Source organism: Emiliania huxleyi, assembly GCF_000372725.1.
Source record: "Emiliania huxleyi CCMP1516 chromosome Unknown EMIHUscaffold_217, whole genome shotgun sequence".
Classification (NCBI taxonomy): Eukaryota; Haptophyta; order Isochrysidales; family Noelaerhabdaceae; genus Emiliania; species Emiliania huxleyi.
Window position 1 is genome coordinate 127737 of NW_005200442.1, and position 16766 is coordinate 144502.

Consider the following 16766-nt stretch of genomic DNA (forward strand, 5'->3'; position numbering starts at 1 on the left):
CTTCCGCGGGGGGGGGGGGGTTTTTTTTCCCCCCCCCCTTTTTGTGGGGGGGGGGGGGGGGGTCAGCCCCCCCCGGGGTTTCCCCCCTCCCTAGGGGGGGGGGGGGGGGGGGCTCAAGAGGCTTCACCACATGCTAGGGGGGGGAGGGTGGGGCGTGGAGAGAAGGGCGCCCCCGTTACCCAAGCATGCCGAAGGAAGCGATGCGGGTAGCGATGAGGGACATTCTAGGCGATGTGCGCAAGAGTCTGCCGCCGGGCGCGGGAGAGGACCCGAAAATACTTGTGCCTAAAAGAGGCAAAAAGAAGTGCTCGTGGGCGCAGCAAGGAGAGGTGTGGGGACTATCCCAACGATGGCAGCGCCACAATTGCGGTGCCGTCTCGCAGCCCTCATTAACGTTCTTGAGTCTCGTCCGGAAACTTCCGCTTGGGTCGAGCTCAAGAGTCGTTCCAAAAAATGGGTGCTCTCGGCGGCTTCCAGCTTCAACGGGGCCCAGTAGCACTCCGAACGACGGAAATCATCCCGGAAACGATCGACATCCCGCGCACTATCATCGTCGAGAAGCTAATCGATGCGTGTAGCGTTCCGCGGCTGACGTGTTTCCTCTCCTTTTGCCTGCGTGCCGACTTTCTGTCATAGTCGCCTTTTAGTCCCGGCGCGCTTCGCCGCTGCGAGCCTTGGGGCGTCGGTATCATGCTTATGTCTTGTGTTGCACGCGCCGGATCGCTCCTTGTCATGTACTCGCCACCGAGGGGTCCCTTCCCTCTCCCAACCGCTCACCGTGCGAGCCATACACGTCTACCCTCGCGTTGCGACGCGCAACCCTCCCATCGCCAGTCACATCCACACGTATACAAGTGCGAGCGTCGTCGCGGCACGCCATTCTCCTCTCTGCGCCATGCCGCTCCTCCCTCCCCAGCCTCGGCTGGTCGTCTCGGCGCGCCTCGCGCCCGCATGTACTCGAGACGCTACGTCCGATATCGGCGCGCTCCATAGGTGCACGATGTCCTCAGGCGCGCCTCGCGCCCGCGTTTGCCCGAGACGCTGCCTGCGAGCTCGGCGTTCCCCACAGGTGCACGACGTCCTCAAACGATAGGTCCTCTGTCTGCGAGCCGCCGCCGTCGCCACCGTGCTGCTGCCGGTGCGCGCCGCTTCGCAGCACCCGGCGAGGCAGGGAGCCGCCGTCGGAGGCACCACCCCCCGTGGCCGCGCCGGCGTGCAGCGCCTGGGCCAGATCCAGCGTGTCCACCTCGGCCAGCGCTTCGAGCGCTGCCGCTGCCTCTTCCGCATCGATCCAGTCCTCTGGGTGCAGGCCCGTCGCCTCCTCCTCCTCGTCGCCCCCGATCTCCGCGCGCCCGCCCGTCCGCTCCCGCTCGTCGGATGCCGCGTCCGTGCTGTCCGTCGTCGCACTCGGCGCCACCGTCGCAGCCGCCCCGGCATCGTAGGCCGCGTTGCCGATCGTCGCGCGGCCGCGTAGCGCGTACCACACGCCGTACGATTCCGCGTCGCTCGCGCCAAGAGCCTGCGTCGCGCCCGCCGCCATCGGCTCCCCAGCGACCAGCGTGGCCGCACCCGCGCCCCCCCCCTCCCGCCGCCATCGCATCCGCACCTGCGCGGCGCCGCAGTGCTCGCAGCGCAGCTCCTCGAACTCCTCGGGCGAGTCGGGCCAGTGCATCTCCAGCCCACTTCCCACGCACCCGTCCGAGCCGCACTCCAGTGAGCATAGGCCGACGCAGCGCTCGCGGACGTGCTCGTACGCCGTGCGCCGCGTGCGTCCCCTGGGCAGCACGTGCAGTGCGCCCGCTCGCAGGATGGAGCCCTGCAGAGGCGCGGGAAGCTCGCGCAGCGCACGCAGCTCGAACGTGCGATCGCGGCGGTCGAGCCCGAACGCGACCGCCTCGTCTTCGCCTCGCGGGGCCCATTCGTGCGTGCACATCATCGCGCGCCGCAGCGCCGGAGAGGTGCGCAGCCGCTCCTGGCCCTCTTTGTACAGGCGCAGCCGGTACGCATCGACCGCGCGCTGCCGCGCCTTGTTCCGGCGGTTACGCACTCGCAGCGCTGCCGCCTCATACGACGTGGCGCAAGCCGCGTGACCGGCCGCGCGCGCCATCACCTTGAAGTGACGTGGCAGCGTCGAGACGGAGAGCAGCACCAGCAGGCTGCGCCGGGCCGCGTCCAGCTCCGCCTCCGCCTCCGACACCTCAGCACAACCCTCCATCTCGGCGCGCTCGGAGCAGCCCGCCGGCAGGTCACACACGCCGCGCACCCCGCTCGCCTCAGGCACCCGCGACGCGGAGAGCGAGTCCAGCGGCGCCCGCTCGACGCTCTCGATCGGGCCCCGCCTCGCCCAGTACGCGCCGAGATCGCGTGTCCGCAGGTCCGCGCGGTAGACAAGGTCCATCGTCCTCGAGTTCACGTGCCGGTGCCCCAGCACCCTCGCACCCACCTCGCCCTCGCCCGCCGCGACCGGCTGCTCGCACGCGTCCTTCCGGAGCGACCACGCGCCCACCTGGTGCCTGTTCATGCCGAGCGAAACGCCCGTCTGGATCAGCAGGTCGCAGACCGTCTTCACCTGGAAGCTCTCTGTGAACAAGAACCGCCCGGTCGCGGTGTCCACCGCCGGGAAGAGCGGCCGGCTCAGCGCCGCCTCGTCCAGCACCCAGCCGTCCTCGCGGCACGCACGCACCAGCGAGAGGAAGCTCTCGTGGCCTGTGTCCTCGAGCTCGAGGCCGGCGAATCCGCGTGGGTCTGCCACCTTCTTCCGCAGCGCCGCGGCGTCGGCGCGGCTCAGCCGCGCATAGCACCCGCGGAAGCTCCCGCACCTCAACAGCAGGCGGAGCAGCGCCAGGGTCCCGATCCGCAGCATCTGATCTGAGTCGGGGGTGATCGAGGTGCCGAACGCGTAGTGTGCGAAGTACTCGCCCTTCTTCCGCTTGAACGTCACCTGCATCCTGCAGAGCGCCCGGAACGCGCCCTCGGTCAGCGCGCCGCCCAGCTCGTTGTCCATGTCGATCCGCAAGTCGCTCATCCGAAGCGGCGGTACCTCGTGCCTGCCGCATCGCGCGTCGGGGCTCGGGGTGAGGGGTGAGGCCGAGACGCCTCCGGCGGTATCAATCCGCGTCCTACGCGTCGCTTCACGCCCCCTCCCCTCGCCTCCCGGGCGCCTTCCACCTCACCCGTGTCCCTCATCGCAACAGGCGCCCGCCCCGCTGGCCCTCGGGCGCCCTCCACCCCACCGTGCCTACGGGTGCCGCTGGCGGTGGGTGCGCACCAGTGACTGGTAGTGTTCGCGAGGTCGTTCACGTCGTTCATCGTCATCCCGGGCCGGCAGCCGGTCTGCCTCGCGAGGCACACGTACGCGCTCATGATGAAGGCCACGTTCACCTCGAATGGCTCGGAGAGGTGCGCGTCCTGCAGCAGGTACTCCCCCGCCTGGAACAGGTGCTGCTTCGTGCACGGGCGGGTCGTCCCCGCGCGCAGCTTCGCTTCCACCTGCCGGGTCATGTCCGCGCTCGCCTTCGCGCTCGCCGCCTGCTGCTGCTCCACGCCCTCGCCTCGCGCGACGCTTGCCTGCGCCGCCGCCTGTCCCGCTCCTCTCCCAGCCTTCTCTGCTTCCTGTCGCATCCCGCCGCCGCCGCCGTCGAAGATCCCCATCACGCGCCGCGTCACCCAGTGCCAGTACTGCCTCGCGTCGGCCGGCATCGCGGGCCACAGCTCGCGCCAGACGTGGTTCTTCATGTGCTGCAGTGCGACGTACACCGTGTTCGACCCCCGGCCGCTGCGCGCCGTCGCCTCCGCCTGTCCCGCCGACTGCTCCTCGGCCAGGTGCCAGCTATACGCCCTCGACTCGACGATCCGCGTCGTGGCCAGCCACTTGCCGAACTCGACCGTCCACCGCATGGTCGGGTGAAGGCCGCGGGAAGTGCGCTGCATCGGCACCGACAGGCTGTCCTCCGCCAGGTCTGCGAGGTACTCCCTCAGACGGCGGCGCACGATCACGAGCTGACGCGACAGCGTGGCGCTGTGCTGCGACAGCATGGGCGCGTCGTCGGGCCGCCTGGCCTCGCGCTGCTCGGCCTCGTCCCGCGTGCGAAGCAGCTCCATGGCGGCGTCGCGTCGCGCCCTCCTCCGCCCCGGCCAGTTGAGGTCAGGGGCGGAGCCCGCCTGGCCGGTCGTCTCGGCGGAGCCCGCCCCGCCGGTCGTCTCGCTCGCCCCGCCGGCCGTCTCCCCCCGGGCGTTGTCCCACCTTGTTGGTCTGGAGGCCGCCAAGCTCGCGCCGTCGCGGAGTGCCGCGTCGCCAGCGCCAGCGCGGGCGTGCTCTAGCTCTGGCCCCGTGTCCGCCACCCTGCGCCACTGCTCGTCGTCGAGCACGTGCCAGTACCGGTCGCCCTCGAAGTTGGTGTACTGGACGCGGTGCACGAGCCGGCCGTCGGTGTCCTCCGTCCGCTCCATGATGGTCCCCGGCCACCACCTCTCCTCCCCCGAATCCTCCGCGAAGATCTCGACTCGCGTGCCCGTCTCGAGGATCGCCTGACCCGCCTGCCTTGCTGCCTCGTCCACCATGAGCCGCTTCCGGCGCGACTTGACCGGCTCCGGCGCCTTCGGCAGCAGGTAGTTGGGCCCGCTCTCCTCCACCGCCGCGAGCACGACAGACGCGCTCAGGTGCTCCACCGCCCCCTCCTCGTCCGGCGGCGGCTCGAACGCCCTCATTCCCGCCTCGCGCTCGCTCCTCTCGCGGGCCGATCGCTCGTGGTGGGCGTTACGCCGGTCGACGCCGTCCCCGCGGTGCTCCGCGGTCGCCGCCTGCGGCATCATCGCCGCCCAGGCGTCGCTAGCAGGGGCGTTCCGATGTGCTCCGATGTGTTACGACTCGCTCTCCAGCCCCTCCGCAGCTGTCACGCTTTTGGTCGAAGGGATACCCCCCCCCCTCGAACCCCCCCCTGACCCCCCCTGGACGCGTCCACCCTCCGTCCAATCGAGCCGATCCCTAAAATACATACATAGCTTCACATGCGCTAAAATGAAGGCGGGCATCGTTCGAGAGGAGATTACTTGTTCTCGTTCATGGTTGGATGCCCTGTGGATGCCTGCTCAAGGTGGGAGAGAGATTTTTAGCAATACCAAACAACTCTAACACTCACACGTCATTTGGGGCCTGGAGCCCTGTTCACGCGCGCGCGAGACGTGCAGACAGGGTTGCCAGGTGAGAGCGAATGGCGCGGTTCACGCCTCGCACAACAGAGAGAGAGATGCGCTCTGCATGGTGGGACATAAAAGAAAGCGAGTACTTGGGCGAGTAGGCCGTGCGGTCGACGCTGCCGCGCGCGGCTTTGCGCGCGAGGCGGCGCAGCTTGAGAACGGCGGTGGGCGAGAAGCCGCCGCCGAACGTCTCGTGGAGCAGCAGGTTGAAGTTGTTGCGCTTGACAAAGTAGATCGCGTCGTGGTAGAAACCGCGATGCGCCTTGACGTAGCCGTGGCCGTTCTTGTGGTCGAAGGGTTGGCCGGGCTGCCCGCGCGCCTTGCAGCCCATGTTTAGGCGGCGGGCCTTCTCTTCGGTGTTGCCGAAGGCGTAGGAGTGGCCAACGGAGGCGGGCGTGCCGCCGCTCGAGGCGTTGCCAACGCCCGCCGAGGAGGTCTTGAGGAGGGGCGTCCAGAGCTTAACTTCATTCACCTCATCGCATCCTCCCGGGCCAGCGTGGGGGGTTCCGCGAGGTCGACCTTGTACCCCTCGTTGTACTGCCGGGTGAGCTCTGGTTTGTTTGTCAAGGTGGTCGCGATGGCGAGCGATGACGAGGGATTCACGCTCAGCGTGACGAGCAAGCTCAGGGAGTTTACGGCACTCGGATACCCTTCGCACGTGCTTAATGGGGCGATCGGGCGCACAAAAGCTCGGACACGGGAGACTGTGTTTTCTCGGGTGGTATTAGACAGCGCGTCTCATAGACAAGGAGCAAGACAGAAGAATGGCTGCGGCTCTGCCGTTGTGCAGCGACCAGGCGTGGAACGTGTCGGACGTGCTCGACGCCATGGCGCCGACGCTCTCCACCTCCGAGCACTCGCGCCGCGCGGCGTCCGCCGCGTACGCCGCGGCGGCGCCATTCCCGCACGCGGCGGCGGACGGCGTGTTCCCTGCGTGCTTGCTGCGCGCAGTGGCGCAGGAACTGCCGCAGAGCATCGACAAGCACGGCTGCGCGAGGGGTGCGTCCCGCTGCTTCAACGGTGGCGCACGCGAGTTGCACAAGAGCCAGATCACGAGCGAGCGCGCGATGGGTGGCGCGACGCGGCTGCTCTTCGCCACGCTGCGCGCTCCGCCCTTCGTCCGCTGGCTCGAGCAGCTGACGGGCATCGCGAAGCTGCGCCCCGACCCTGGCTATAGTGGGAGCGGCGTGCACATCACAGCAACTGGCGGGCGGCTCGGCGTGCATGCCGACTTCAACCACCTGCCGCGCAAGCCGTCGTGGCACCGCCGCGTGAACACGTTCGTCTACCTGAACGACGAGTGGCCGGAGGCGTACGGAGGGCATCTCGAGCTGTGGGACCGCAACCTCACCGCCTGCGCCACGCGCGTGCTGCCAACCATGGGCCGCTTCGTCGCCTTCTCCACCACCGACTTTTCGTACCACGGCCATCCCGTGCCGCTCGCCGCGCCGCTCGGCCGCGCACGCCGCTCCGTAGCGCTCTACTACTATACCGTGGGAGTTCGCCCGCCTGCCGAATGTTTGGAGGGCCGCTGCTCCTCGATGCACACCACCATCTTCAAGAGCACGCCGCTGTGCTCGCCCACAGCCAACGCTGCTCCGTCCCTGCCCAGTGGGAACGAGGCTCCGTCCCTGCCCAGTGTGCCGCCGAGGCGCAGCCCGCTCCCCGAGGGCTCGGCTCTCGCTGCGCTGGCGAGCAAGGTCGAGAAGCTTGAGGCCAAGAAGCAAGATCACCGCCCTCGAGGCTCAGGTCGCACGCGGCTGAAGCGCGGCAAAGGTTGAAGGGTTCTGTGCGTTCTCACATGTCGGTTCGTGGGACATGTTACCGCATGGGCCATGTGAGTGTCTTGTGAAGCCCGCTGCTCCAAAGGCAGCAACCCCTACTCCCCTTGCAGGTGGCGACAGGCTCCGGCCCTTTCGCCTTTGATATGGGTTTGGTCATGGGACGCGGGTCGCGGCGCGAGGCGTGGGCAGCCGTGAGTGCTACGTACGCGTGCGTGGTACGAAAATGTTGAATGTTAAATGTTAAATGTGACGTAATGTAAAATGTAATTACCACCTTATAAAATATTTAAGTTCATGAATTTGGGGTTTTGCCCCCTCGACAGTCGCCGTGACGTACATCTCATGTATATCTCGTAATTTACCGAACGCACGACGGCCTGGGCCGGGCGCCCCCGCCCCGCGATAGAGCCGTATCCGCGCGCCGCGTGGCGGACACGCCGCGCCGCACCGACTATAGACTGTCTTTTATCCAGACTCCGTAGGTCCGTTCCTCACATATGCCACATGCAGTTGCACATCGATCATCGTAGGGCACTACACACGTACACGTACTCGTACACGCACACCGTCCTCTTTTCCTCCCTCTAGTTTCACCCGTCCCTGTAGCTGTACGTATAGCCACTCCACAAAGAAGCAATAGCAAAGAGTACGGCTCTAGCCTCGATCTGTCTCGATTCGTCTCACCCGTCTCGGGCGCCGCCGATCGACGCGACAGAATACAAATAACACAACCAGCGGCCTTATTCGTGTCTGCTGGATTCATCCGATTGCGTTACATGGGCAGTGCCGGGGTTTCTGCACCGAACGATCTTACTTTCGGTCTATCGAAAGTGTTGATCGATAAGATTCTCTTTTGATGCAGCTCTAGCCTCCCTAGACCAGATGAAGGACAAGGTGCGCAACAAGCTCTCGAAGCGGCAGCACGAGGACGAGGCGAGCTGGTCGACGCGGTCGTGGCTTTCGCTGCAGGCCCAGCGCATGTCAGTCGCGCTGCAGCTCGCGGCGGCGGAAGAGATTGCGACCGAGCTCAGGCTCGCCGCGGCGTCGGAGGACGCCGCCGTCGCCTAGACTCCCCTGCGTCACTACGTGCCTCCCCGTCTTTGTAGCCTGGCGTTTGTGCCCCGTTTGTGCCGCGTCCCGTGCCCCCGAGTTCATTTCATAAAACCATGAAGGCCAACTTGCCGGAAACCGCCACAGCCGAGTCATCACGGCGTAGCGCGCCGCCTCGCGAGACGGTCATTGCGCGACGGAGCACGCCCGAGACCTTGCTGGGCGAGCGTCGCCGCCGGTCAAGCACGCGTCTGTCGCAAGAGTCTACCTTCGCCGGCCCATCGACCGCCAGGGAGGCCGCTGGGCGCCGTCGGCGCAGCAGGATCGAGTCGCTCGAGGAGGCGACCCAGCAGGTAGTCGACAAGGCATTTGAGACGCTGATGATGCCTTCAATGCGCCTCGCCGCCGCGGGCGTCGCGTGCATCGTGGCGCCTCTGACGCTGCTGCTCCTCGCGCCTCTGACGCTGCTGCTGCTGCCGATTCTGGTGCCGCTCGGCCTGCTGCTGACCGCCGTGGGAGTCGCCCGCGCCGGCATCGTCGTCTCGATGGACGGGTCGAGGCAGCGCGCGCGCTCGCCGCGCTCGCCAGCCGACCGGTCGGGTCCGCAGGCGGAGGCAGCCTCGCGCTCGGAAGAGGCGTGTGCGACGCCGTCGTCCCGTCGCAAGCGGCGCGCGTCGTGGGGCTCGAGCAGCCGCGAGGGTCTGCCGCTCGACCGGCGCGCCTCGAGCGCCCAGGACCGGCCGTATCTCCCCATATCTCCCCATATCTCCCCATATCTCCCCATATCTCCCCATATCTCGAGCGCCCAGGATCGGCCGCCCGAACTGTCCCCGAACCTTCCGACGGCGATCGCTCTCTCAGCCGCCTCTGTCCCTGTCCCTGTGCCCGTCGCAGGACCTCACCAGCGGCGCAGTGCTCGACGGTTCGCTGTCGACGCTCAACTCGCTGACGGCGCAGCGCGGCGGCTCGCTGGTGCGGCAGGCGGGCGGCTTGTCCGAGGGACCAATAGCCTCCCACCCACCTCGCTTGAAGCCTCCCGGACCCTTCCCTCACCGCACTGCCTTCTCGGACCCTTCCCTCACCGCACTGCCTTCTCGGACCCTTCCCTCACCGCACTGCGTGAAGCTTCTCGGACCCTTCCCTCACCCAGCAGGTTGGCGAGCCGACCCGCGACAACACACCACACACCACAAACGATCCTCCCCCGGTGTGTCTTCGACTACAACTCTCTCAACTCTCCCGACAGGTCGGCGACCCCATATCTCCCCATATCTCCCCATATCTCCCCATATCTCCCCATATCTCCCCATATCTCCCCATATCTCCCCATATCTCCCCACACCTCCCAGCAGGTTGGCGAGCTGCTCCGCGACAATGTCGCCCGCGCGACGCACGAGCTGCGCACTGAAGTGGAGGAGCAGCTCGCGGCGCTGCAGGCGCACACGCCACCGCCCACCGCCACCGCCACCGCGACCGCCACCGCAACCGCCACCGCCACCGCCACCGCCCACCGCCCACCGCCCGTATACCTCCCACGCGACCGCCCGCGACACGTCCACGACACGACACGTCCACGACACGCCCACGACACGCCCACGACACGCCCACGACACGCCCACGACACGTCCACGACACGACACGCCCACGACACGCCCACGACATGTCCACGACATGTCCACGACATGTCCACGACACGCCCACGACACGCCCACGACACGCCCACGACATGTCCACGACATGTCCACGACATGTCCACGACACGCCCATTCCCCCTACAATGTAGTGGGTTGGCGAATCTCGGGTGCGATCTCGGGTGCGATCTCGGGCGTATCTCCGCGCAGGTCGAGCTTCAGTCGTGGGTTGGCGCGAACCCGAACCTCAAGCCGTACTGCCACGGCCGGATCGGGTGCGAGATTGGCCCGAGATCACACCCCGAGATGGCCCGAGATCACAGCCGATTGGGCGCCGCGAGATCCCCCGCGAGATCACCCCCGAGATCACCCGAGATTACCCGAGATCACACCCCGAGATGGCCCGAGATCACACCCCGAGGTCACCCCCCGAGGTTGCGTGGGTACAGGTGGCTGTTGCGGGGGGAGCCTCCCTCGCAGGACCTCACCGCCGCCTTCCTCCGCCTCGCGCTGCCGTCCGCGCCGCCGCCGCCGCCGCCCCTCTCGCCCTCCTCCCTCTCGCTGCTGCCGGGGGTGCGCGGGATGCGGACGCCGCACCGGCCAGCACGTTTCAGTCCCTGACTGCTGGCCCTTGTTCCGCAGGCGCGCGCGATGCGCCGCTTCTCCTACCTCCTCGTCCCCGGCCAACCTCACAAAGAGAGTGGTACCCGCTCTGCATGGCGACGTGGTGAGCGGCACCCGACAGCTCGCCTCGTCTAGGCCTGCTCACAAAGAGAGTGGTACCCGCTCTACATGGCGACGTTGCGCGCCGACTTCAAGCTCGCTTCTTCTAGGCCTGCTCACAAAGTGGTACCCGCTCTACATGGCGACGTTGCGCGCCGACTTCAAGCTCGCTTCTTCTAGGCCTGCTCACAAAGTGGTACCCGCTGTACATGGCGACGTTGCGCGCCGACTTCAAGAGGCCACGCTGCCGCCGCCGTGCCCGCTCCCGCACCGCGAGATCGGCCGAGCTCACCCGAGATCGCGCGAGAATGACAGGCTCGGCCTCACCCTGACCTGCTCGCGCATCGACACCGACCAGCCCGTGAGAGTCAACGCGGCGCGACTGATGCACGAGGCGGTCTCCGAGATCGCTCGAGATCGCTCGAGATCGCTCGAGATCGCTCGAGATCGACCCAGATCGACCGAGATCGCTCGAGATCGACCCACACCCCGCCCGCATCGCCCGGTCATTCCCGCACTGCACCATGTCCGGCGGAGGGGACGCTTATGTGAAGTGTGAACAGCGGATTTTGAATCAGCGTTCTCCTCGACGATATCGGTGTCGAAACAAGAGCAAACACCGGCCCTGACACTGAGACGCTCGGCTCTCTTGGCCTCGAGGCACTCGCGGCCTCGCGCCGAGTGCATCGCGCGCGGAGCGGCGTTATCAGATGGGCATTGCGGAGTGTATTCTGCATACGGGGGGTGCATCGACAACCGCTGCCCATGCGGACGCCGGGCGTGCCAAGGTCGGTAGCACCGCGTTTGCCATAGCTGCTCTGCGTGCTGTAGAGTCGCGGCGCCTGCACCCACTGTTCAAGTGCACTGCGTCAGAGAGTCTCTTCTCGTTGCATGGTGGCGCGCCTTGGGCGACGAGGATGCTCGTGCTCCTGTTTCCTTTGCGGCGGCAGCTAGCCTGTCTGATGCCCGCCACGATTGCCGCCGACATGGTGGCGCTCCGCACGTGGCATCTCGATCGAGAAATCGCAGCGGCACTGGAGCGTTCTGCTGGCTTGCCGCCTCAGCTCGTGATCGTCGGCGCGGGGCTCGACTTCCGCTGCGTGCGGCTTGCTGGCAGCCTGGGCGGCGGGAAGGTGTTTGAGCTCGACTTCCAGGGGATGCTCGATGAGAAGTGGGCGCTACTCGGGGCCGCTGGGGTGCCACCCCCACCTCACCTCGTGAGCGTGGGCTGTGACTTGAGTCTCGGTCCTGCCGGCTGGGTCGATGAGCTGCGGCGGCGAGGCTTCGATGATCGCCGCCCGTCCGTGTGGCTACTCGAGGGCCTCGTGCCGTACCTGAAGCCACCCGAGCTGGAGGCGCTGCTCCGCGCCATCTCTGAGCTCTCGGCGCCGCAGAGCTCACTCCTCGCCACCTTCATCTCCCCGACGCGCCCCGCCGGTTCCGTCGGCGCTAGCGTCTCAGTGTCGATGAACAAGTACACCACCGAGTCGCCTGCGGACACGTTGTCCACTTTCGGCCCCGCCGCCGTCGTGACCATTGGCGAGCTCATCACGCGGTGCGGCGCGCGTGGCGAGACCATGGGCATCCAGCCGTCGGACGCTTCGTACACGTTTGCCACAGCGTGCCGGGAGTGACACAGCCGGGAGAGTGCCCGTCGCCGGGCTGCATCTACCTTGTCCCACGGCTAACTTAGTACGAATACTAGCCTGCGAGCTAGGGCTCCTGGCTCCTGTCTTGTAGTAGAGACTCTGGGGTTAATGTAACTCTCACATCACTCTCTCAGTACAGCTGCCCCTCTAACAGTACAGTAAAGAGTTACGCGCCGACACGATTCCGCGTGTGCAAGCCGCAACCCTAGAGGGAGCGGACCGTGAGTTGAGGAAATCCGGGGACGCGACCCACCTCGCCACAGACGGTCCCGTGCCTCGCCGCTATGACGGGGACACACCCCGCACCGTCCGCTGTGTCCCCGTCTTTGTCCGGAGTGAAAAGTCCAACGCGCTCGTCGGTGACGGCGTCCCCGGATTTCGCCGCGCTCGGCGAACCTCGACAGCGCTTTCGGTGGCATGCAGCTCTTTGCGCCTGAAGCCTGGAGAGCAGCTCCTCTGCTGCTCACACACTCTGCACAGTTGACACAGCCTACTGTGCGGCTGCCACAGCTGTGACAGCGATGGGCTCGCCCTCACTGGCCCTCAGTCACTTGTGCTGCGGCTTGTGTGAGCGACACTGCTCGGCGACTGCCGGCACACTGTGAGACCGTGGGTGTGAGGTAAAACCACGCTACCAGCGCTTGGTCACATCGGCCCCGAGGTCAGATCCATCTACTCTGTTGATGACAAGACTTGTCTACTGGCTGGAGCCGAGCAGGAGGGCCCAGCGCACAACCCCTGGTCAACTCAGGGTCCGGGGGCCCCGCGGCGACAGCCGGGCAGGCCTCTCGCGACGGCCGATGGAGACTGGCCAGCGCTGTCGGCGGGCGAGTTTGCGGCGCACGCGCTGCGCGTAGGCGGCGCGTGGGCGGGCGGCCCGCCCGGCCGTCGGTGAGCACCGGACGCGAGGGTCGGTCGGCTCCTAACTAGCTGTATGTATATAGTCGCGATCTGCCGGCGTGCGTATGAGCTCACTAGCTAGAGCTCACACTAGAGGCCGTCATCGCCTTCCTGGGACCCAGCTCTGACTTCTGACTGTCGTTGCTGTCTCTCTCCCTTCTCGACTGTCTGTGCTTGTGCGTCGTTGTCCGGGATGGTGTTTTTCTGTGAACGGCTTGTGTGAACGGCTTGCACGCCGTTCTGGCAAAGATATGCCCATCACCTCTCCGTGTTTATTGCGCCCCGAGTGGGCGTGGCCGTCGTCAGCAATCTGCGGGCCCTGTCTGGTCCTCGTCGCGTCCTCGAGCTGCGCTGCGTTCTGCAAAGATTTGGGAATGACCGCCGTCGGGGAGCGTGACCCGCCCCCCGTCTCGGCGCCCCTCCACCAGCTCTGTGGCCTGAGTCTGACCCCCATGCTTCCCCCTTTCTGGCCAGGCCTGGGACGACCGACGGAACAGCTGCGAGAAGACGGTCGCACTCAGTGTGAACGCGCCTCTCCCAGGCGGAGACGGCATCTGCGAGTGCTCTCCGCCGCCGCCCTCCCATTCCTTGTGGCTGCCCAAACTCCCACACCTGAGCCCACCGCCGCCGCTCCAGCCGCCGCCACCGCCGCTCTCGCCGCCACTCCCGCCGCCGCCGCCGCCGCTCCCGCCGCCGCTCCCGCCGCCGCCGCCGCTCTCGCCGCCGCCGCTGCCGCTGGCGGGGGCGACGGCAAGCAGGTTGCCGCGGAAGCCGACACTAGCACTGGGAAAGGTGCAAGCGCGATCGGTGACGCACGCGCAGCTGGCCGTCCCCGCACCGGCGCCAAGCTCCATGCAGACGCCTCTCCTCTGCGGCTCCGCCGCCTGCGACGCCGTCAGGGACACTCACTTGATATACAAGGCCCTGCACCTTGACATCGGCACGTGCGGAACGCACATCGCCTTTATTCAGTCTCGCCTCGGCAGCAGCGGGCGCATCGAGCGTCGGGCGGCGTGCGACAAAGTGGCGTTGAACTTCCCAGGCGAGTGTGGCAAATGCGGGCCGCAGCCCCCGCCGTCGCCGCCGCCTCCGCCGCCTCCGCCGCCTCCGCCGCCGCCATCGCTCCCGCCGCCGCCATCGCTCCCGCCGCCGCCGTCGCCTCCGCCGCCTCCGCCGCCTCCGCCGCCGCCATCGCTCCCGCCGCCGCCATCGCTCCCGCCGCCGCCGTCGCCTCCGCCGTTCCTCTGCGGCTCCGCCGCCTGCGACGCCGTCAGGGACACTCGCTTGGTGGACAAGGCCCTTTACCTTGACATCGGCACGTGCGGAGAGCACATCATCTTTCTCCAGTCTCGACTTGGCAGCGGGCGCTTCGAGCGTCGGGCGGCGTGCGACAAAGTGGCGTTGGACTTCCCAGGCGAGTGTAGCCAATGCGGGCCGGAGCCCCCGTTGTCGCCGCCATCGCCGCCTCCATCGCCGCCATCGCTGCCTCTGCCGCCCTCACTGCCGCCTCCGCCGCCGCCATCGCTCCCGCCGCCGCCGTCGCCCTCACTGCCGCCTCCGCCGCCGCCATCGCTCCCGCCGCCGCCGTCGCCGTCGCCATCGCTCCCGCCGCCGCCGTCGCCTCCGCCGCTCCTCTGCGGCTCCGCCGCCTGCGACGCCGTCAGGGACACTCGCTTGGTGGACAAGGCCCTTTACCTTGACCTCGGCACGTGCGGAGAGCGCATCATCTTTCTCCAGTCTCGACTTGGCAGCGGGCGCTTCGAGCGTCGGGCGGCGTGCGACAAAGTGGCGTTGGACTTCCCAGGCGAGTGTAGCCAATGCGGGCCGGAGCCGCCATCGTCGCCGCCATCGCCGCCATCGCTGCCTCTGCCGCCCTCACTGCCGCCCCCGCCGCCGCCATCGCTCCCGCCGCCGCCGTCGCCCTCACTGCCGCCTCCGCCGCCGCCATCGCTCCCGCCGCCGCCGTCGCCGTCGCCACCACTCCCGCCGCCGCCGTCGCCTCCGCCGCCACTCCCGCCGCCGCCGTCGCCTCCGCCGCCCTCACTGCCGCCGCCGCCGTCGCCTCCGCCGCCGCCGTCGCCTCCGCCGCCACTCCCGCCGCCGCCGTCGCCTCCGCCGCCACTCCCGCCGCCGCCGTCGCCTCCGCCGCCCTCACCGTCGCCGCCGCCGTCGCCTCCGCCGCCGCCGCCGCCTCCCACGCCGCCGCCCCCTCCGCTCCCTCCCTCGCCGCCGCCGTCGCCCCCTCCCTCGCCCAAGCCGCCGCCGCCGGGACCGCCGCAGCCGCCCCCTCCGCTGCCGCCGCTCACCCCCATCACCATCTACACGCAGATGGCGGACGGGCTCGAGCCGCGGAGGAGGGTTCAGGTGGCGCTGGGTGCCGCCCTCGCCCTACTTTCCCTCAGCCTCGCCGGCTACTGCAGCCGCTACCGCTGCCGGCGAAGGAGGCTACATCGGGCCACGAGCAGCGTGGCGACGAGTGTGAACCCCCCTTGCGGTTGATCTTAGGCGGCAAAAGAGGCTGCGCCACAAGCGTCTGGTGGACGAGGACCACTTCAACCGGAGCATGCGCTTCTACGCGAAGAAGGTGGTGGGGGGGGCGGCGCGTGGCGAGGAGGTGGCGCGGGCGGTGGAGGCTGGGATGGTGGGGGCGGCGTGGGTGGCGGGTGGGGACGAGGAGGCGCGGGCGGCGGAGGCGGCGGCGGCGGCAGCAGACGTCGTCGGTCAGCGCGTCGTCAGCGGCGGCGTCGATGATTCCTGCGCCCCAGCTTCAGACGGCTCCGTCGGCGATGAGAGCGTGGCTGTGGCTAAATCCAGCCTCGGCCTCGCCGTCTCCGCCACCGCCGCCCGCGATGTGAAGGCCGCGATGCGCGCGACCGTCGCGGAGCTGCGTAGGGATGTGCAGAGTCGGCTAGCTAGCTCTGATTGACGGGGAGGTGGTGAGCTAGCAGTGCGCCGGGCCATCGCCTGCCGCGATGGCTCGGTTGAGACTTGTCCTGTCCTGTACACACCCCGGGGGTGCAGTGCGCACAGAAAGAGCGTTCCATGAATGGGGCGCGTGCGTCAGTTTCTTGTCACTATACGCCCCTCTCACACACAAAACCCCGGAGCCGGACCTGCAGTTGGCGACCGGTAGGGCCGGTACGGCTATACGGCTCTATACTGGGCTGCTGTATCATTTCCCACTATGCCACGTCGCCGTTCCCGGGAATGGGCGACGTGGCATAGTGGGAAATGATATACCGTCGCCAACACGCGCACACGACAGTCGAGAACAGACAACAAACAGCGACGACAGTCGGACGGCAGTCGGCACACTGGGTCCCAGGTGCCAGGAGGGCGAACGCACTCCAGACGCGCTCCAAACCTCTCGCGCACGGGATCCTAGGAGAACTGCCGCGCGCCGCGCGCCCCACAACCACGACGAGAGGGCGGTGGGTCAGGCCCACGTCTCGACCTTCTTGGGCAGCAGCTGGTCGGACAGGTCGTCTCCGTGTCCTAGGCGGCCGTGGCCACCCTCGCCCCAGGTAAAGACGGCGCCGTCGGCGGTGCGGGCGATGCTGTGCCCGCCTCCAGCCGACACAGCGATGACGCGCTGGCCGGCCAAAGCCTCGACCTTCTTCGGTAGCGACTGGCTCTGCGTGTCGCCGTGGCCCAACCGGCCGTGTCCATCGCCCCAGCTCCAAGCGGCGCCGTCAGCGGTGAGGGCGAGGCTGTGCTTGGATCCCGCCGACACAGCGACGACGCGCTGCCCTGCCAAAGCCTCGACCTTTTTCGGTAGCGACTGGCTCTGCGTGTCGCCGTGGCCCAACCGGCCCCCGCCTCCACCGCCCCAG

General features: G+C 67.9%; 3 protein-coding genes across 3 annotated transcripts; 2 read left to right on the forward strand and 1 right to left on the reverse strand.

The window, feature by feature from the left end:
* Nucleotides 1–1006: 1006 nt before the first annotated feature.
* On the reverse strand, nt 1007–4812 carry EMIHUDRAFT_114427 (hypothetical protein; the record flags this gene model as incomplete). Its single annotated transcript, XM_005780367.1, has 2 exons — nt 1007–3047; nt 3269–4812. The coding sequence occupies 2 exons, from the start codon at nt 4810–4812 to the stop codon at nt 1007–1009; spliced, it is 3585 nt and encodes a 1194-aa protein (XP_005780424.1).
* Nucleotides 4813–5941: 1129 nt separating this feature from the next.
* EMIHUDRAFT_443079 (hypothetical protein) lies at nt 5942–7277 on the forward strand. The gene has a single exon (XM_005780368.1). It carries the CDS (start codon nt 5961–5963, stop codon nt 6975–6977), a length of 1017 nt encoding a protein of 338 aa, XP_005780425.1. The 5' UTR covers nt 5942–5960; the 3' UTR covers nt 6978–7277.
* Nucleotides 7278–8166: 889 nt separating this feature from the next.
* Nucleotides 8167–12163, forward strand: EMIHUDRAFT_457087 (hypothetical protein). Its single transcript, XM_005780369.1, has 5 exons — nt 8167–8764; nt 8925–9011; nt 9383–9466; nt 9872–9936; nt 11301–12163. The coding sequence occupies exons 1-5, from the start codon at nt 8411–8413 to the stop codon at nt 12016–12018; spliced, it is 1308 nt and encodes a 435-aa protein (XP_005780426.1). The 5' UTR covers nt 8167–8410; the 3' UTR covers nt 12019–12163.
* The last annotated feature ends 4603 nt before the right edge of the window (nt 12164–16766 follow it).